At 36.9% G+C, this 22,042-nt stretch overlaps 4 protein-coding genes across 4 annotated transcripts; 3 read left to right on the forward strand and 1 right to left on the reverse strand.

Annotated features, from left to right (window-relative positions):
- Window positions 1–473: 473 nt before the first annotated feature.
- Window positions 474–1,454, reverse strand: LOC137029550 (olfactory receptor 6N1-like). The gene has a single exon (XM_067399161.1). It carries the CDS (start codon window positions 1,452–1,454, stop codon window positions 474–476), a length of 981 nt encoding a protein of 326 aa, XP_067255262.1.
- A 2,862-nt stretch (window positions 1,455–4,316) lies between these two features.
- Window positions 4,317–5,276, forward strand: or42b2 (odorant receptor, family 42, subfamily B, member 2). Its single transcript, XM_067399162.1, has one exon. It carries the CDS (start codon window positions 4,317–4,319, stop codon window positions 5,274–5,276), a length of 960 nt encoding a protein of 319 aa, XP_067255263.1.
- Window positions 5,277–9,224: 3,948 nt separating this feature from the next.
- LOC137029552 (olfactory receptor 13C2-like) lies at window positions 9,225–10,184 on the forward strand. The gene has a single exon (XM_067399163.1). The coding sequence runs from the start codon at window positions 9,225–9,227 to the stop codon at window positions 10,182–10,184; it is 960 nt and encodes a 319-aa protein (XP_067255264.1).
- Window positions 10,185–19,341: 9,157 nt separating this feature from the next.
- On the forward strand, window positions 19,342–20,301 carry LOC137029553 (olfactory receptor 13C2-like). Its single transcript, XM_067399164.1, has one exon. The coding sequence runs from the start codon at window positions 19,342–19,344 to the stop codon at window positions 20,299–20,301; it is 960 nt and encodes a 319-aa protein (XP_067255265.1).
- Window positions 20,302–22,042: the final 1,741 nt, after the last annotated feature.

Genomic DNA, 22,042 nt, shown 5'->3' on the forward strand with positions numbered 1-22,042 from the left:
TTGTATCCAAATAGCAAGCTACTTTTTCCATATAGAGTAGTTATGTTGAGTAATTTGTGTCTTATAGCTAGTGGTTCAGATCCCAGTGCACAAATGTTTTAATACAATCAGTAAATAACTTTTTATAACAGTTTGGACATAATTTTTGATTATTATGATTACTGATATTGTTTATGCTTCACATACAAAGATGGGATATACAATGTATCTACAAACAGTTTTGTTTAACAGGTATTTGTCAATGCATAGAAACGATTTCTATTGAACACTACATTTTTAATTTTTTGCCAATACTGTCATTTTAAAGAATAAGCAGAGCTCCAAATTTTTTCCCCATTTTACTTTTACTTTATTTGAAAACAAACAATTTAATATCCGTATGTCTATGCTTTGGCTTATAGTATCTAACATGAGCAACAGCATCACAAAACACATGATCAAAACAAGCAGCAGCAACATCATCACAATCAGAATTAAGATGATAAAGCTATTGATAATGACTTTAAATGATTCGGTACTATTTTTTTGCGCAAGAATATATCTGCTAATCGTTTTCTGATCTCTTTAGTTCTGGTGCAGTAAACAGTGGGGTTTATTAAGGGAGGAACTAGAGAGGCTACAATCACAATGGCGTTTCGCTCTGTTAAATTTAGTACAACTCCTATTCGAGTTAGTATGCTAGACACAAGCTTTGGTGCATAAAAACTGAGCAGGACAATGAGGTGACTCAAACAAGTGTTGATCAGTTGCTTTCTGCTTGAGTTGTTAGAGAGTTTGGTCACACTGTAGGCCAAAACAGCATAAGTGCACAAAATAAAGGGAAATTGTCCACACATTGGCCACAGACTTAACATTACAGGTAAGAAAAAATAGGGTTCAGGATTGACACAAGCAGCTCTGATCATGGAAGCATAGTCACAAAACACATATCTGATGACAGGCTGACAATATGGGACACTGTCTACCACTGATATCACAAAACCCAAAACAGCAAAACCAGCGACCCAGGTCACAAAAATAATCAGAATTGTTCGTGAATTTGTTACAATGCTGTGATACCTTAAAGGAAGCTTAATTGCAATAAGTCGGTCTATGGCCATTAAAGTCAGAGCCATGACCTCTGTGAAATCACCAAGATGATAGAAGAACGTCCTTGAGATACAAGAGTAGTATGAGACAGTTTTAATCTCAGCCAGCAGCACTGAGATCATAGTTGTGCTGCAGGTAGAGGAGAACATTATGTCAACAACAGCTAGATTACAGATTAATATGTACATTGGTTTGTGTAAATGTCTGTCAGTCATGATGATACACAGATTGATGCCGTTCCCAAGCAATATGAGCATGTAGGTTATTAAGATGAAGAATCCAAGGAGCTTTTGGTTCTGCAGGTGATCAAATCCAGTGATTATAAAACTGTCTATCTTGTTCACAGTGAAATTTTCATTTGCCATTTTCAGTCACCCAGCCCCTAACATACACACACAAATATTTCAAAATACAGTTTGTATAGATGAAAAAATGAAATCAATTAAAGCCTCAATGTACTCATAAATGCACAGAAAAAAAGCTCCTATGAAGGAAAAAGGCAGAAAGATGCAGACAGCGTCTGTGACGGCCAGGTGTTGAAAACTCTGAAAGTTGTAGTATAGTTTTAACAAAAATACAAAAAGAGTTTCTTGCATTTTTAAGAACAACAAAAAGAAGATATTATGTAAAATAATGTCTTGTCCTTTACTTCTATTTTTTTTTACAATTCCAATTAGAGTACTTTAAAATGCCATATAATAAACCATCTGAGATGTTCTTCTCATCCAGATAAACATATGACAGAAATACTGCCTTTTATATTATATTGTGTGACAGATACGTCATGGTTTCCTAGCACCCATAATCAAGCTAGTAAACCTAGGACTTCAACAACATAGAAAGTTTTTTCCAAATATAGTTTGCGGTAAAACACAAGCACACACATATAAGAAAAAATCTTGTAACCTATAATTTTTAAAGTGCACATTTATTCAGAAGTTGTAAGTATTATAATCAGACATGATATTGGGAGACCTGAATAGTATCATGTATACAGGAGCCATATCTCAGTAACTATAGAGTCCTTTACATTTTAGGTTGAATCGTTTTCTTAGGAAAGTGATATTTTTCATAAATATATATATTTTAATTAGGCAATCTGTCGCATGTTTTCTGTAGTGTTATAGAATTTATTATTCATTTTGTTGGTCATAACAATGGCTTGATATATTTGTATTTTTCAAACACAAACTATTTTAATTTAGCTAATAAAAAAGCAAATAGTAGGTTATTTTATGGCAGGTTCCATTGTGACAACTTACCCCTTATAGTGTGACAACTATCTATAGTTGCATTATAATGCACTCAAATTTTTTAGTTACAGAAACATGGATTACGACAACATTAATTTCCCTGGTCACTAAAAGTGTGGGATCCAATATTAGTTTACAAGGAAATGTAAACTAGGAAATGCTTCAAATGTAATCCATGTTGCTATAGCATTAACATTTTTAGTGCCTGCATTATAATCCATCAACTATAAACAATATAGGGTTCTTTGTAACTTGATGTCATTGCACCATTAGAGTAGTGAAAAGTGACCTCTGGAGGATAATGACCAAGACTGAGAATTAACTTGTTTTCTGTTATTTTTTTATGTTAAGTTCCATGTGACCTCTGCCCCCTCTGTGTCTGTTTTCTTGTGTGTGCACTGCAAGTCACGCTCCACTTGTTTTTTCACTGTTGCTTTACACTAATGAGCTTTGAGACCCTAGAATGAAATCTCTCAGGTACCATATGTACCTCTCCACAGATTTCCCTGAGCAAACACAGTGCTATTAGTAGGGTAATTAACACATCTCTAACCTCAGTGATGATGCAACACTTGTTAATTACTACACATTCACATTCATGCATACTTTGCTGTGGGTAAAGAAATCATGAACTTACTTTGTATGACTGAAACCTAAATTAACCTAACAGGCACAAAATATCATGAATAAACTGGCTGTTAGATTAGTAATACTGTCATCAGCTTACAGGTAAAAAAAAACATTACTTATGATGCATTGCCACAGAACACAGTATATAATTTACTACAATAGCTATAATTTACTAAAAATGTACTATTTCAGAAGTTTTGAACATGACTTCCTCACTACTAAAACAACGTGTAGCTGTAATTTCCATACTTTTTGAGGGCAAAGGGCACCCTTCACATTGTCCAGGTTATAGACAGTAAAGACACTCTCCAGATGCTATGAGTTTCCAAAATAAAGTCTATTTTATTTGGAATAAACAGTTAAAGTGAAAAGTGAAAGTGTACTGTACTTAGGGCTGGGAGATATATCGCATGCAATTGTCACGCGCATTTCGTCAGTAAAGCCGGTTCCCCGATTACCGCAAAATCGCCATCACCTGCTTTCAAATGGAGCGGCATTTAATAGACAGAGCCGTAGTTCACTGACAAGCTATGCAATATCACATTCAGTATCGCAGATGAATCACCTTCGATAATGAACGCGATATTGCGTAGCTTGTCAGTGAATTACGGTTCTGTCTATTAAATGCCGCTCCATTTGAAAGCAGGTGATGGCGATTTTGCGGTAATCAGGGAACCGGCTTTACTGACAAAATGCGCGTGACAATTGCATGCGATATATCACCCAGCCCTAACTGTACTACTGTTAAAAACCTGCAAATTCTATTTTGTCTAAAATATTTAGAAGCAGCAGCACAACAACAGTTCTTCCTCTCTATGGATCATTAGCTGTATGTGACGTAGCTGATCATGCTATCAGAGCCTTGATTGGTCAACAATCCAACAGCCTGGCATTCATATAACTATCAGAGGCATTTATACTGTAGTATGTAACAGCTCTGGGTCATTCAGTACTGCGTGCCTGTATAAGCAAATTTACAAGACCCTATTGAGCCGCTCTTCACCTTTCTGTGGGTATTTCACTTGAACAGCATTGTAGCCTTCTCTTCAAATCTTGCTTATTTTATAACAGATGTGTATTTCATGTAAAAATGTAATATTCAGATTTTTGTTTTTAAGTGAGCATGTATGATAAATTATAAATTTGTTTTTTTAGAATATAGAATATATGCTTGTAAGTTTGGCCTTTTTTGTTGGGTTTCAATTTAGAGTCCTACTTATACTAATATATTTAATTATTTTCTACATTATATGAAAATTGTTTCAGTAAGTCTTGCAGTGTTTAATAAAATGTATTCTTTTCTACCCAGACAGCATGAATACAGGATCTGTGAGTGAAATCACCATGAATCAAGATTTTACTGAAAATGAAAATATTTCTATTCCATCTTATTTCTACATCAGTGGTTTTTCTGGTATACCTCGCATGAAATACTATTACATATTTCTGTTTTTTGTCTACATTATTACTGTGCTTGGAAACTCCTGCCTCATGTTTGTTATCATTATAGACCGAAATCTTCACACTCCTAAATATATCGCTGTCTTTAACTTATCCCTGACAGACTTTTGTGAGAGTACTGCTGCAATCCCTCAGCTACTGGACACATTTTTGTTTGGGAATCAGTTGATCCCATATAAATTGTGCATGTCCAATATGTTCTCTGTTTTATTATTCCTTGCGATGCAGTCACTAACTCTAACTATTTTGTCTTTTGACAGATTAGTAGCTATTTGTTTACCACTGAGGTATCATATGATTGTGACCCATAGATCAATGCTTGTTATAATTGGTTCTTCATGGACACTAGTCATGTTGCTAACAATCATTGGAGCAATTTTCATCAGTAGTCTTTCTTTCTGCAGAGTTATTGTCACTATTAACAGTTTCTACTGTGATCATGGGCCTATATATCGTTCTGCATGTAACAATAATTACCCAAGTTCTGTGATTGCAAATTTGTTCCCGGCAATAATCCTTGGGTTCCCAGTATTTTTTATTATCTTTTCATATACATGCATAGCTGTAACATTGTTCAGAATCACAACTCCACAAGACCGTCAAAGAGCCACAAAGACATGTACTGCTCATTTAATATTAGTGGCCATATTTTATGTGCCCATCACTTTTACATATGCATTTTGGTCCTTTATAAACACTAACACAAGGATCATCAATCTCTCTCTGACATCTGCGCTTCCTCCAATGCTTAACCCTATAATCTACACATTCATGACAGAAGAGTTTTTGGTGTCTGTGGAAAGACTTCTTAAAAGAAGATTCATATTCCCATCTCGGAAATAAATTATTTTTTTTTACCATTAAATTATTGTTTAATAACATTAATAGTTGTGGGGTTTTTTTTCAGTGTGGATTTCTTCATGATGTTTACAGTAATTATTGCAATATTTCTTTTTATTTTAGAATGCATTTCAGCAATTTAGTATCAGGTATCACAATGTCAGCTTCATCTGACAATGTCTTTGTTCACCTTATTTGTACTCCAATATAATACTAATCATCTCATTTTTCTGCATTGCTTTGCCTCTGCTTAAAATTGGCCATATCATGATGGAAATCCTTTACATTCCCCTGCAGAATCTTATTGTTCTTGGACTCCACTTTGATTTAATCAACTTGAAGAACTTTTAATGGAAATGCTAATTAGAAATCCTACAAAATCACTTTGTGATATATGTCGCCTCAACAATGTAAATATGAAAATTAATTCAAATTAAGTCATCAGGCAAATAGACTTTTCCCCCCCGACTTGCGATCCCGATCCTTCTGATCCTGTTTTCTTTTCTGCATACAAATGAGTGTTCATTTGTATGAACACTCATCATACAAATACAACACTTTGTATGAGTGTTGATGTCTAATGTCTCAATGTCAGCTTAAAAGTTCTAGTTTTATTCCAGTTACAATAATCTTTCAATCAAAACAGTTGCATATGTTCAATAGGACATTTTAACAATTCATTAATACCTCAACCTTACTACAATTACATTCCACTTTTTATTTTAATGACAGTCAATTGAATGTAACAAAAGCAGAAAACTATAGTTGGATTTGATCATTTTGACACACAGTCTTTTTCTTTATCAATGCATAAATACTCTTAATGAAACACTATTACACCTATTAAAGTAATGTAATAAACATTAAGGGTCAAGTGTCTAATTTAAGGAAACACTAATCACTATAATGATAAAAACAAATAGTTTCAATAAAACATGAAAATTAATTGTCCATCACTAACATAACATCACTGGGCCGTAAACAGATTGTATACTGTAAAAAAAAAAAAAAGTTAAGGTAAACCCAGATCATTTAAGTAAACTAGTTCTGTCATGACAACTCTCTGAGTGTTTGGCATGGTCAGATTACGCCATGCCAAACACTCAGAGAGTTGTCATGACATATGACAATGTAGATATATTTGGTCTTGGTGGAATAGATCTGCTACACTGCTGCTTTATTGCTGCTGCTGCTGATTACTGCTGCTGCAGAACAAGTACGGGACTTGCTACTGCCAATACATACACGACACGCTGCTGTGAGCAAGTAAGACATGCTGCTGCTGTACAGTATAATGTACATGAATAACCGTAGCAGATCTATACAGGTGGAGCTGGGGAAGGTGGAGGGTTTCTGAAGCACACTGCACTGCAAAGCAATGCCAACTCATGTATTTAAATATTAAGCATGCAAGCTCATTGGCTACTAATACAGCAGGAACCATTCATCTGTGACCTATAGATAATGATGCGATAATTAGCAGGTTGTGTTAAAGGACCTGTTATCCTGCCCATTAGAGTTTCATGCCAAAACTTTGTATTTATAAGTTGTTGTTTTTTTTAGAATCTTTGCAAATCGCCTTTCCTAATAATATGCTATTTAGTTAGCAAGTTCCAAGATGAATGCAGCTACAGTTAAAGGACAGTTCACACTGCACAGATAAACGCCAACAAACACGTCTGTTGGAGTTTGTTGGATCAGGACGCAGCCTCCGAATTGAGACGCAGCTAGTGTGGTATGTGTGTGATACCCCTGTCAGCGTCTGTTGCTGTTGGTCGGAGTTTATTTTCACAAGACTGAACATGTTTAATCGGCGTTTGTTGTGCGTAACGTCTGAGCAGTGTGGTATGATTTTCCAACAAACTCTGACGTAATCTGACCTGGACACGAACCGTTGCCATGATGATGAGGCAAGTCCCTTGCAAAGACTGCTGTTTGATAGTGCCAGCACCTCACGAGCACACAAAGCACTGCAAACGTGACATCACAGCTTGTTCATTATGAAAATAATACAGTTGAACAAACATATATGTCGTCATTTCTATTTAGAACCTTCTCACTGTAATTCATAACTGCATGTTTATAATGAAAAATGCATTAAGGGTGAACAGTAGCTCATTATTATTTAAAGGGACATGCACCGAAATGGGTAGCTGTGAACATAGCTGTTTTTGTCAAGGTAAAAGGGGTGTTTTTTACACAACCATTAAGAAATTTTAATCAAAGTATGTTATAGATTTTTCATGAAGACTCTAAAGAATCATACTACCTTGTGGAAAATTGGCATCCGTTGCCCCCTTTAATAGAAAAGTGCCTACTTTGGGAATGCCATGGATATAACCAGTACCATCTTTTGGTTAGCTAACATGTATAAAGAAAAGCTATAATTAGCTATGTCCTTCAATTGAGAAGTTAAACGGAGGTCCTGACTCTCTGTGGTCGTTAAGAAATCCCAGGATGTCCTTCAAAAAAGAGTATGGGTGTAACCCCGACATCCTGGCCAAATTTGCCCAATGTCCATCATGGCCTCCTAATCATCCCCATATACTGATTGGCTTCATCACTCTGTCTCCTCTCCACCAATAAGCTGGTGTGGGTGTTCTGGCGCAATATGGCTGCCATCGCATCATCCAGGTGGATGCTGCACATTGGTGGTGGTTGAGGAGATTCCCCCTTCCATATGTAAAGGGCTTAGAGTTCCCAGAAAACCACTATATAAATGTACCAAATTATTATGATCCTATAACACCCAATGTACTCGTTACATCAGAAGAAGAATAGAGTCTACGCTAATATTAATCTCTCTGTTTATCCTGAGGTCTACTGTAGTCAGTCGGATCTGGGCCGTATCCAGATCAGATGGAGGACATTCATCGGAGGTAGTTGAACTGAGTTGAATGATGACATCACTGTTTTCTCCAGAGCCAATAGATGAATTAACTAAATTAAAAACTATTGGTTTTTACAAAGGAATGAATCACTACTGAACTTTCTAAAGCTGGACAATGACACCATTTTCTTCTGGTGCTGCTGTGCAGTTATCACTGTAAAGCTGCTTTGACACAATATGCATTGTAAAAAGCACTATAAATAAAGGTGACTTGAGTTGACTCCTTGGCTGAACTGCAATCATTGACAGTGGTTCCACAAGATTTAAACATGAAGGATGTATTAAACAGAATTGTGTTAACTCAACTGATCTTAGATGTTTCCAAAGTTAATTTAATCAAGTTCGACCTACATGAAGTATTTGAGTAGAGATAACACGTTTCCATCAGGTGGAGATCATATTTAAATCAAGTTCAGACAAAGAGTTTTTCTTTCAAAGAGCCAAAATGCACAAAAACAATGAATTGCGATGAGAGTGTGTTGGCTGTAATTGTTGCATTTCTCTTCTTGTTTTTTATCTTTCCTTTAGTGATTATGATTATGCCAGTTCTGTGCAATGATTGGTCAACTGACAAGTCTGGAGAGGCCTGCCATTTGTATATGAGGGATATATAGTTCAGTACGTATGAGGTCAGAGAAAGTCTTTTTACAGTACTGTGTGCCTGTATTAGCTTTACTGTATTGTGCAGTTCTTCACCTTTCTGTGAGTACACCCATAGCTAATGATTCTGAAATCTTGCATGTTATATACAAAATCTTTAATTTGTTTAATTTGGCTGTTTTTTAAGATGCATGTTAAAATATAACTGGTTTTAGAGCTTAAAATATCTAATATGCTCATATTTTTGGTCTTGATTTGCAAGGATAAAGTATAATTGCAAAAAATAATGAATTATAATTGCTTAAGGTCAAATTGGAGTAAAAGTATCTATCTGACATTCCCATATTGCAGTATTTGTTGTAGAGGAAAATAGCATAATGAAATCATTACTTACAACTCTAAATATTGTACTCATTTTCTTCCCAGACAGGATAAACACAAGATCAGTGTTTGAACTGACCATGAATGAAGATTTCGCTGAAAACAGGAATATTTCTATTCCATCTTATTTCTATATTAGTGGTTTTTCTGGTATACCTCACGTGAGATACTATTATATATTCTTGTTTTTTGTATACATTATTACTGTGCTTGGAAACTCCTGCCTCATGTTTGTTATCATTATAGACCGAAATCTTCACACTCCTAAATATATCGCTGTCTTTAATTTATCACTGACAGACTTTTGTGAGAGTACCGCTGTGATCCCTCAGCTACTGGACACATTTATGTTTGGGAATCAGTTGATCCCTTATGGATTGTGTTTGTACAATATGTTCTCTGTCTTTTTATTTCTTTCAACACAGTCACTAACGCTAGCTGTTCTGTCTTTTGATAGATTCATAGCGATTTGTTTACCACTGAGGTATCATATGATTGTGACCCATAGATCAATGCTTGTTATAGTTGCAGTCACATGGGCAGTGGCACTGTTAATGATAATTACTGCTACAATTTTCATTAGTAGACTTTCTTTCTGCAGAGTTATTGTCATCATAAACAGTTTCTACTGTGATCATGGGCCTATATATCGTTCTGCCTGTAGCAATAGTTTTCCAAGTTATGTGATAGGCAGATTGTATCCAATAATGATTCTCGGATTTCCAGCATTTTTTATTATCTTTTCATATACATGCATAGCTGTAACATTGTTCAGAATCACAACCCCACAAGACCGTCAAAGAGCCACAAAGACATGTACTGCTCATTTAATATTAGTCGCCATATATTATGTGCCCATCACTTTTACATATGCACTTTCATCCATTATTAACACTAACACAAGGATCATCAATCTCTCTCTGACCTCAGCGCTTCCTCCAATGCTTAACCCTATAATCTACACATTCATGACGGAGGAGTTCATGGTGTCTGTGAAAAGGCTTCTTAAACGGAGAATCATATTCCCATCTCCAAAATAAACCTCTTCATCTAAATTGTAATTACATTATTACTATTAGACACGTTTGTGTTTTTTTTCTGTGAATGTTTAGAATAATGTATGCTTTTATAATATCACAGGTTCTGTAAAAAGCCAGACAACAGGTATCATGACCTCGTTAACAAATTTTGAAACCACTAACAAACTACTGTAATGTAAAAGCCACAATTTACATTATCAAAAAAAAAAACCCCAAAAAACAATAAAACAAATAATGTGAAGGTTAAATCATTGTTCCTTTAGTGTGTATTTCTTTTGTTCCTTCCATCTGTCATACATTGAAGGAATGCACTGTGGCCAAGTAGCAAAAATAAGAGACAATAACAGTATTAGTTATAACAGTATTATGTTAAACCAGTTATAGTTATATAATAAATTTACTTACTTTTAGTCAGTAATTACAAATAATATTAAACAAGTAACATACACTTAAAAAAATGGTCAAATGACTGGCAGCTGACAAACAAAACCCACAAAAATAAAGTACAATTTCCTAATTCAAATAAAGGGCAAATAATTTTGCAGAAAATTTCATGAAACATTTTCAAAAAAAAAAAAAAAAACTTTCTTTACTCAGATGAATTTGGTTATTTAAACCTCAACAATGGTGACAATAAACAAAAATCTTTTTTTGTGACTTAGTAGCTTGTTTTGTGATGTTCAGAGTTATCCGAAAATGTTGTCGTCATTGTTGAGGATCATACGCAGAAAAACATCAACACCTCATTAAGATGTTTTGTATGAAAGAAATAAAGTCAGAGTGATTTGTAATAAGTGAAGATGCCGAGATCTAGAGAGATCTGTGTTTAATGTTGTTTCTGTTATCTGGGTTTTGTGAGGTTACCATTGTGCTGGAGAGTAGAGCCTGTGCTTTAGTCAGTGATGAGCCAGAAACACTGATGTTATGCTGCATGTTGCTTTTTTTTTAAAGGCTGTAGTAACTGTGTAGTTGCTGATACAGCAGTTACATAAGCTCATGCATGTGCTGTTGTCAGCTAATGACTTATTGCTGTGATTTGCATTTTAAAGAAAAAATTTCATAATATTAATCCAGGAAATACCTGTAAAGAGCTTTTATTTTTTTGTAAAACATTTAAGAAAAAAAGTTTTTTGTTCGAACAGCCTTTTGTAGTCAGTTTAGCTCTGATTTTCAATAAAAAATTTTGACAAGGGCAGCAGGGATGTTCTGAGAACATTTCCAAATAAAATATGGTTCCATTAACATTCAGAGAATGTCTTGAATGTTCTGTGAAAGTCAGCCAAATAACATCTCCCAAACCTTAAAAGAACTCAACATCATGACCGTCTCTGAACGTTCTGGGAACGTTACTATGCAACGTCCTTAACACCAGTGGGGACATTCTGAGAATGTTCTGGGAACCTAAAATTTCTATAGGGTTATGATTGGTCAGATTGCCTGTCATCCAAACTCCCGGCAAAGGGTGAATTCCTACTACACTTCATATAAATATCTTTCCTTTACTTCTTAAACTCTTTACTTTTAACTTAAAAAATTACAGTCCATCCTGGACCTAGTCACATGCTCTGTTCACCACAATGGTAACCCCTCGAAAACTGCAACATAAGGAGAAGCATCTCGCTGCAGCCTGTGGTGGACATCCAACCCGGCCCACATCACACATCACAAGTGTGACATCAGAAGCCACACCCATGTCCAAATATGCCACATTCTCATTAGCACAACCCCCCGTTCAGAAGAAACTCCACCATGCAGCCAGTACTTAAGATTTTATTGGTCATGTCAATCACCTACATCAATTTGCCTACACCAAACACTGAGGTTAGGTTTGTGTGGTTATTATTCCTTTAACACCCGATGTAGTCAGTCGGATCCGGGCCGTATCCAGATCAGATGGAAGACTTGCACCTAGACACGACAACAACGCATCCCTGAAGTGTAAACAGAGATTGTGTCAACTAGACCATCCCCTGTGAAGACCTTATCGACACGACAGCCAGTGGCATGGATCCCCAACAAACCTTTCCATACCGGAGTGATGAATCCGATCTTCAACTAGATGGGACTTGATTAAATATTTTGACTGTTGCAACTTATGACCTGTAATGCTGCCTGAATCATAGTCATGCACTGTTTATTGTTAGCCAGAGGAGAACTGGACCCCCGACTGAGCCTGGTTTCTCCCAAGGTTTTTTCTCCATTTTTTTCACCTGATGGAGTTTGGGTTCCTTGCATCACTGTTTTCTCCAGAGCTGATGTATAGATGAATTAACTAAATTAAAAGGATAGTTCACCCAAAAATGAAAATTTGATGTTTACCTGCTTACCTCCAGGGCATCCAAGATGTAGGTAACTTTGTTTCTTCAGTAGAATGCAAATGATGATTTTTAACTCCAACCGTTGCCATCTGTCAGTCGTATAATGCATGGGCAATGGGAACAAGATCTATGAGAGTAAAAAAAAATTCACAGACACATCCAAATTAAACCCTACGGCTCGTGACGACACATTGATGTCCTAAGACACAAACATTACTTATCTATAATTTTTTACCTCTAATACACCACTATATCCAACTGCATTGAGCACGTGCACAGCATCCGGTGCGTGAGGTGTGTACGCACTCTGGCAACAAATGATGCTAGCATTTGCTTGTCAGGCAGGGCAGCAGATGTCACCAGACTGTTGTGTGTGGGTGAAATACCATCATCAAGGGGATGATTTTTGGAATATAATATAACAATGCACAATCACAGTGATGCTGATTGTGTTAAGCATTTACTGTATCTTAGAGAAATGTATCAGCACGTTGATCTGACAGTCTCTTCATAGGAAGATTACAAATGGCGAAAGCCAATTGATGACACACAATGATTCTCTGCTGTTATTTTGGTGGTTTGTTTCACGATGTGAGTACAGGACTCTTTTACTTCACTGCCCCTTTTTGGTAGACATTTAAAAAAAAAAAATGCCCTATATGTTTCCTCCTGCTTCTTGAATATCACACCGCCTGAGCTGACTGGAATGCTTTTGGTTGTCATGACAATGATGTAGTTTAGGGCGGCTATATTTGACATTAATTTTCATTGAACCAGAACAGTATCAGAGTTGCTTTTGATACTAGGGCCTGAGGTGGGTCAGACCCAGCATATTTAAGGTCTGCTTTAATGCAGTATTGCGTCTTTACACTGAATTCTGAGCAGAGGCCCAAGGCATTCCTCTCACCAGCAACCTGTCGAGAGACTATTTGATTCTTTTGGCTTCTAATACCCTAGGCAGCTCTTCAGCTACACCTGCGGATCCCCTTTCCGACATCTCCAACACTGTCAGCTCAGCCCAAGCTAGCTGGTAAGAAACGTACAGCCAAGTCGGCGTCTCCCAGTGCTGCTAAAAGACCCACATCTTCTGCGGCTATTCCATCGTCTCCTCCTCACAAATCGATAGATCCTAACAGCCAACTTATCCAGGCCATCCATAGCCTTTGAGAGACTGTTAAAAGCCTAGATTCCAGGTTTATGCGCTCCCGGTGCCTCCTCGGCCGGTATTTCATTGTTCGATCCATGCGAATTTCAAGCTTTTCCTTCCACTTCTTTCGCTACGACAACAGCGGCTCTTCCTACGGCTCAGATACAAGGATTAGGACCATCTACGTCTACGCAGTTCAACCTCTCTACTGCTGTGCCAGCGCAAACTTTCGTTAGGCGCTTCATTGCACCAGCAGCGGTTTCAGTATCTCCTCTGCTACGTTCAAACATCATTCAAGGTAAGGACATTAATTTAGCTACCTTGCTGCTTCCCTCACACACGGCCGATCGCAAAATGGTGGACTGCGGTGACGTGGCAGTTTTCTTAAAGTCATCCGATCCCAGATTACAAAACAATCTCTCATTCTCTGAATTTGTTATCGCCTTCGGCATTTACAGAGTCGTCCTCTGCCAAGCTTTTCTCGATCGCTGGGAAGAATTCGATCTCTACCTAGCAATGATGGCAGATCTGAATCAAAGATATGTAGGAACTTTATTCTACAAATACCACAGATCTTTCTCTGCAAAATCGGCTTCCTTCATCACGCTTTCCAACACGAGGTTAGACTGGTCTATTACTGACACAGAACTGTTGATTCGTCAATTTGGTGACCAAAAAACTCTGACATGTTCAGTATGCAGCTCACATGGACATGCTGCATCTTTCTGTCCTAAGGTTCTCGTCAGTAACGTCACGAGCGCTGTCCCTGGTGCTGAAACAGTAAGCGCTAATGTTGATGTTAAAGGTCGCCCTATTGAAATTTTCAATGGCATTCCTCTCTGTAATAATTTTAATGAAGCTGTCTGTACAGTTTTTAAATGTAAATTTTCACACGTTTGTAGCATCTACAAGGATCCACACCCAAAATACGTCTGTCCAAGACGTCTGAGAGCTACGAACCAAAAGAAACCCATTCCTCAGAAACGATTCTGAAAAGACATCCTTCTACTCCTATTGACATTCAAAATCTCTATGATCTTCTCTCTTCTCATCCTGATTCCCTATTCGTAGATTATTTAATTACTGGGCTTTCCCAAGGGTTTCGGGTAGGCAGCCTTTCTCATCTCTCCACCTCATACGTTGCAAAAAACTTGCAATCGGCATTATCCGAACCAGACGTGGTTTCTGTTTTGCTCGAGAAAGAAATCAATAAAGGATACGTTATCGGACCATTCTCTTCTCCTCCTTTTTCTCCCTTTCACGTAAATTCCCTGGGCGTTGCTACTCCTAAATACTCCGGGAAAAAGCGGTTAATATTTGATATGTCTTCGCCTCATTCTAATACGATTGCAAGCGCCAACGAGTGCATCCCTTCAGAACCTTTTTCTCTCTACTACGCTTTAGTTGATAACGCCATTCAACTAATTAAGCTCGCAGGCCACGGCGCCTGGCTCGCTAAGGCTGATATCACGGATGCCTTTAAAATCATACCTATTCACCCATCAGATTGGCACCTCTTTGGCGTTAAATGGGATTCAACATTTTATTTCGCTGTCAGGCTCACTTTTGGGTGTAAGAGCAGTCCGCATATCTTCAATTGCATTTCAGAAGCTCTATGTTGGATTCTCTTGAACGTGTGCAATCCTCCATTTGTCTTGCATTTGCTCAATGATTTTCTACTGATCGATTTCCCGTCTCCTCAAACATCTATTTTAGAAACAGATCTTCACTGACGTTGGTGTTCCTCTTTCCAAAGAGAAAACTCTAGGTCCATCAACCTCTCTGGAGTTTCTCTGCATTTTACTGGATTCAGTCAAGTTGCAAGCTTCTCTGCCTGACGAGAAACTAATCAGAATTCGAGAATTCACTTAAACGTGACATGCTCTCTCTCCTCGGGCATTTCAACTTTGCTATGAGCATTATTCCGCAAGGGAGAGCATTTATTTCCCGTCTGCTTATCCTAGTGGTCAACTTAAGCGATACTGTCGTCTTAGACGAAGGATGTGTGTCTGATCTCAGGTTCTGGAACAAACTGCTTAACAGCTGGAAAGGCATTTCATTCTTCTATAATGACGTTTCAGAATCGTCTATGGATCTATTTACTGACGCTGCTCCTTCTATAGGTTTTGGGGGATATTTCCAAGGTTCCTGGTTTGCAGAAACTTGGCCAGTGGAGTTTTCAACTCTCGATTCAGGCTCCGCTTCTTCCGCGCTCTACGAATTATATCCCATCGCGGTAGCTAGCGTTCTCTGGGGTTCAGCTTGGTCTCTTAAACGCATTACTATGTTTTGCGATAACGAAGCAGCCGTCGCTATAATAAATAAAGGAAGATCTCCCCGTCCGGAAATCATGTCAGTCGTAAGGAGAATTATTTGGCAGTCAGTGATTCATAGTTTTATCGTTAAGGCTGTCCATATTCCTGGACATTTTAATGGAATTGCTGACTCACTCTCTAGCTTTCGTTTTCAGGCTTTCAGACATCTCTGCCCAGTCTAACTATAACCATATCAAGGATTAACAATAATTACTGCCCCTTCAAATCCATGGTTCATTATCTGAAAGCTCGTACAATTCTGCACTTTTTATACTTCCCAACGGGTCTCCTATATCAAGAGACTGGTTTAGAACCCATCTAGCGACTGTTCTACAGAATTGCAAGCTACCAACTCATCTGTATACCGGACATTCATTTAGGATCGGCGCTGCTACTACAGCAGCCGAACGAGGGATTCCTCCATCCTCAATCAAACTCCTGGGCAGATGGTCTTCTTCAGCATATGAATCCTACATTAGATGTGATGCTCAAACCATCAGAAATGCTCAGCAAGCTCTCTCAAGTAAAATCAAAGGTACGTTCCTTAGTCAAACTACTGGTGGTGGTGTTTCATATGATTCAATATCACTCGCTATGATTTCCATATACTCACTCATGATCAAACCACTAAATCTATGGAACATGGTCCACATATGCAGTCTCTAGTGTCTCAGACTAACATGCCTAATTCTGATCATCAGCATCAAAACACATTTACTTACAGATGTACAATTATGATAAATCTAGGATTGCCAAGTTATTTCTTAAAGAATCAGGTAAGATCACAGCATTTCTAAAAATACTATAATTAAATCAACTATGGTAAGTGTACTGTCAAGACACATCTTACTATCTGCATCTATATCGCTTTTCAGCGCATCTACTCTGTCTTCTCCTCACTTTTGCTTATCGTGGCTATCCAACGCGACCAACGCGGCTCGTTGACATGCAGGCTTCTCATACTGTATTTTATGTCTTTGTTACAATTTAAAGCCAACGCGGCTTTCATGCTCGGCCTAACGTGGCAAGGTTACAGCCTACGCGGCTTCATGCTCGGCCTAACGTGGCAAGGTTACGGCCTACGTGGCCTTTAATGCTCGGCCTAACGTGGCAAGGTTACGGCCTACGCGGCCTTTCATGCTCGGCCTAACGTGGCAAGGTTACGGCCTACGCGGCCTTTAATGCTCGGCCTAACGTGGCAAGGTTACGGCCTGCGCGGCCTTTCATGCTCTGCCTAACGTGGTAAGGTTACGGCCTACTCTGAATCTTCACATCATTAGAGCTAAGGCATAATGATTTTTCTCTTTAATGATTCAACATTATCAATGTCTGTGCATTCATCATCTCTTTCTCTATGGTAATATTTAGGAACGCCATCAACGGAATCCTCCAACTGGTGCGTATTTCCTTTCATACACAGTTATTTTGGGGTAGGCTCCGCCCCTGCCTTCATCTAAAGGCAGGACCAGCAAACGTCTGCTACCCTCCGGATCGTGCATATGGACGGGGCCTACGCCAAAGAACTTAATCATTCATCATTGATTAATTCATTTTCATACTGTCTAATAAATCTCATTCATCGTATTTCTTGCTTCCCGAGTCTTTCTGGTAGAACTAGACTGAGAGACCATTTAAAGGCCTTTGCAGGTGTTTTGAGTTACTTAGCTGATTAGAGTGTGGCACCAGGTGTCTTCAATATTGAACCTTTTCACAATATTCTAATTTTCTGAGATACTGAATTTGGGATTTTCCTTAGTTGTCAGTTATAATCATCAAAATTAAAAGAAATAAACATTTGAAATATATTAGTCTGTGTGTAATGAATGAATATAATATACAAGTTTCACTTTTTGAATGGAATTAGTGAAATAAATCAACTTTTTGATGATATTCTAATTATATGACCAGCACTTGTGTATGCTTTCAACTACATGCTATTTATCTACTAGTGTTTTCTAACTAACTATGTCATGTTTGGTCTCATCTGACAGCTTATAAACTGAACTGAATGGCAGTGTACTTAATGAAGACATTAAAGTATCCTAATGTACAATCTAGGTATTGCTTAAACATGCATTGAGGAGAATATGCTAATGCACTTCTCTCCCTCTTGATCACTACCCATTTGCCATATCTTTTTGTTTCCTGTCAGTTGGTTTTGATGTTGGTATTCGCACTCATGTATAACAATGCTTTGCTCAGGGTATAAGAAGGAAAGGTAACTGTTGTTCTGGGATAAAGGCTTTAACCCTGCCACTCCCGCACACAGATGCATAACCTCTTAATACAAGAAAGGCTTTTACGGCCTCTTCTGCACAGCAGTGCATTATTTGTTACAACTAAGTTTTCTATATAAATAAATAACTTTTAAATAACTTTGCCTGCTTTAAAGGTTTTGAGAATCTTTCCTTTTGTAACTGATAATGTTGAAAGCTAAATTAATTGTAACTTTTGTTATCTAAACGTTCAGGTTAAATCCTACGTTTTCCTATCAATTCTAAGAAAGACTTTTACCTTTAATGAATAAGAGGTAAAAAATAACAACAACTTTAATGGAGTCAGATTAATTATATTGGAGTCAGATAAATAACTGAATTATGCATGTCATCCTTCAACTGCTTTTGTTTCCGATTATTGGTTCAAAATAGCAGCGTAAGCTTCCAGACTTACAATAACTATGAATTGCCATGAGACTATGTTGGCTGTAATTGTTGCATTTCTCTTCGTGTTTTTCATCTTTCCCTTAGTGATTCTGCATGTGCCTGTAACTTCCATACATTTTTATAGGTGAAAGGCTCCCTTGCATTTACTTGCAGCATCTCTGTTGATTAGTCATCTTATTCTGATGTGCCTGTCATGCCAGTTCTGTGCAATGATTGGTCAACTGACAAGTCTGGAGAGGCCTGCCATTTGTATATGAGGGATATATAGTTCAGTACATATGAGGTCAGAGAAAGTCTTTTTACAGTACTGTGTGCCTGTATTAGCTTTACTGTATTGTGCAGTTTTTCACCTTTCTGTGAGTACACCCATAGCTAATGATTCTGAAATCTTGCAGGTTATATACAAAATCTTTAGTTTGTTTAATTTGGCTGTTTTTAAAATGCATGTTAAAATATAATTAGTTTTAGAGCTTGTAATATGCTCATATTTTTGGTCTTGTTTTGCAGGGATAAAAGTATAATGGCAAAAAAAATAATTAATTGTAATTGCTTAAGGTCAAATTGGAGTAAAAGTATCTATCTGACATTCCCATATTGCAATATTTGTTGTAGAGGTAAATAGCATAATGAAATAATTTACTTACAACAGCTTTTTAAAATGTATTGCTTTTCTTCCCAGACAGGTTAAACACAAGATCAGTGTGTGAACTGACCATGAATCAAGATTTCGCTGTAAACAGGAATATTTCCATTCCATCTTATTTCTATATCAGTGGTTTTTCTGGTATACCTCACGTGAGATACTATTATATATTCTTGTTTTTTGTATACATTATTACTGTGCTTGGAAACTCCTGCCTCATGTTTGTTATCATTATAGACCGAAATCTTCACACTCCTAAATATATCGCTGTCTTTAATTTATCACTGACAGATGTTTGTGAGAGTACCGCTGTGATCCCTCAGCTACTGGACACGTTTATGTTTGGGAATCAGTTGATCCCATATGGATTGTGTTTGTACAATATGTTTTCTGTCTTTTTATTTCTTTCAACACAGTCACTAACGCTAGCTGTTCTGTCTTTTGACAGATTCATAGCCATTTGTTTACCACTGAGGTATCATATGATTGTGACCCATAGATCAATGCTTGTTATAGTTGCAGTCACATGGGCAGTGGCACTGTTTATGATAGGTATTTCTACAGTTTTCATTAGTAGACTTTCTTTCTGCAGAGTTATTGTCATCATAAACAGTTTCTACTGTGATCATGGGCCTATATATCGTTCTGCCTGTAGCAATAATTTTCCAAGTTATGTGATAGCCGGATTGTACCCGGTAGTGATTATTGGGTTTCCAGCATGTTTTATTGTCTTTTCTTATACATGCATAGCTGTAACATTGTTCAGAATCACAACCCCACAAGACCGTCAAAGATTCACAAAGACATGTACTGCTCATTTAATATTAGTCGCCATATATTATGTGCCCATCACTTTTACATATGTACTTTCATCCATTATTAACACTAACACAAGGATCATCAATCTCTCTCTGACCTCAGCGCTTCCTCCAATGCTTAACCCTATAATCTACACATTCATGACGGAGGAGTTCATGGTGTCTGTGAAAAGGCTTCTTAAACGGAAAATCATATTCCCATCTCGGAAATAAATCTCTTTACCTACATTGTAATTACATTATTACTATTAGACACGTTTGTGTTTTTTTTTCTTTTTTCTCTGAATGTTTAGAATAATGTATGCTTCTATAATATCACAGGTTCTATAAAAAGCCAGACAACATGTATCATGACCTCATTAACAAATTTTGAAACCACTAACAAACTACATTAATGTAAGCCACAATTTACGTTATGAAAAAACAACAACAATAAAACAAATAATGTGAAGGTTAAATCATTGTTCTTTTAGTGTGAATTTCTTTTGTTCTAACATACATTGAAGTCGTTATTTTACAGTCTTTACCTGAATTATTATTATCAAACACTTTCAGTGTGAAATGCAAATCTTTTTGTTTAATCATTTCAATAACACATACATCACTATATTGGTAACTACACAATTAATGTTTTTCAAACAAAACAATCTAAAGCACAACATCAATGTTTGCTGGCCCATCCTCGACTGAAGCACAGGCACTAGTCTTCTGCACAATGGTAACCTCAAAAAAATAAAAAATAAAATCAGACAATACAGAAACACTTTAAATCCCAGCACAGAACATTAAACACTAACAGATCTCTCTAGATCTCAGCAGAGGATGATTACACAACTAAAACAACAGCTTCACTTATTAAAACTAGTTTGACTTTATTTCTTTCATACATACACAAAAGTATGTATTGTGAATTAACAGAGGTTTAGATGTTGATGTCTTATTGAAAATAATAGTTTAGTTTGAAGTCACCATTATGGTGATTGTTGTTTTCTTTAATTGGGCTCCTGACTTATTAATATTAGTTTTTTTTCCTGGCTGTAATTAACTGTGTGTTTTTTTAAAAGTATGTTTGTTGTAACAAGGTGAACCAAGAGAAACTGAGGTGATGTTGCCACTTGACAGAAATGTCATTTCTGATTCACTGTTAATATCCAGAGATTAAATCTCTGAATATATCTGTTCATTTCACATTGTTAATTATATCAGCCCAGTGATATTGTTGCATTAATGTTATGACACTCAAATACTGTAAAAGATTTTATAAAATCATTATGCAAAAAATGTTTAGAGCTACAATCTTTTAGACACACAGTCATCAAGAATCAGTTTATGAATCTCAACAATGGTGACAATCAACAAATGAAAAGTTTATCTGAATTGTTGAGATTCATACACTGATTCTTGATGTCTGTGTGTGTCAGTGATTTGATAAGTCAAAACTGTCTAATGAGTATAAAAAAACTTGAAATATCACAACACTGTAGGGTATCATGTGGTTGCATTCTAGGGTTACAATACACAATAATGTAAAAATAAAAACTCATGCTAATGATTAGATTCTGGATAAAATCAGTGAATTGAACCACTACATGATGATTACTGTATTTCATCATCATTAGTTAGCTATCATCATCTGATCACATTTTCTTCTGGCTCACCTTGCCATAGCAAGCATACTGTGTTATAAATTATGTCTGCAAGTCTAAATGATACAGTAGCTCTAAAGTTTTTCAGCATAATGATAATATAATTAATGTGAAATTAACAGTTACTATAGATTTGACTTTGGGTGCTATCAGTGAATCAGTCCACTAAATGATGATTAGGGGTCCTATCTGATTGGTACACCCAGCGCAATGCGATGCCAGGCATGACACAAGTGTTTTTTGCTGGTTTCAGCCCGACGCAGTTATCATTTTCACGTCGAGTGCCCACATTGTTTAAATAGCATATG

Source organism: Chanodichthys erythropterus, chromosome 10 (genome assembly GCF_024489055.1).
Source record: "Chanodichthys erythropterus isolate Z2021 chromosome 10, ASM2448905v1, whole genome shotgun sequence".
NCBI lineage: Eukaryota > Metazoa > Chordata > Actinopteri > Cypriniformes > Xenocyprididae > Chanodichthys > Chanodichthys erythropterus.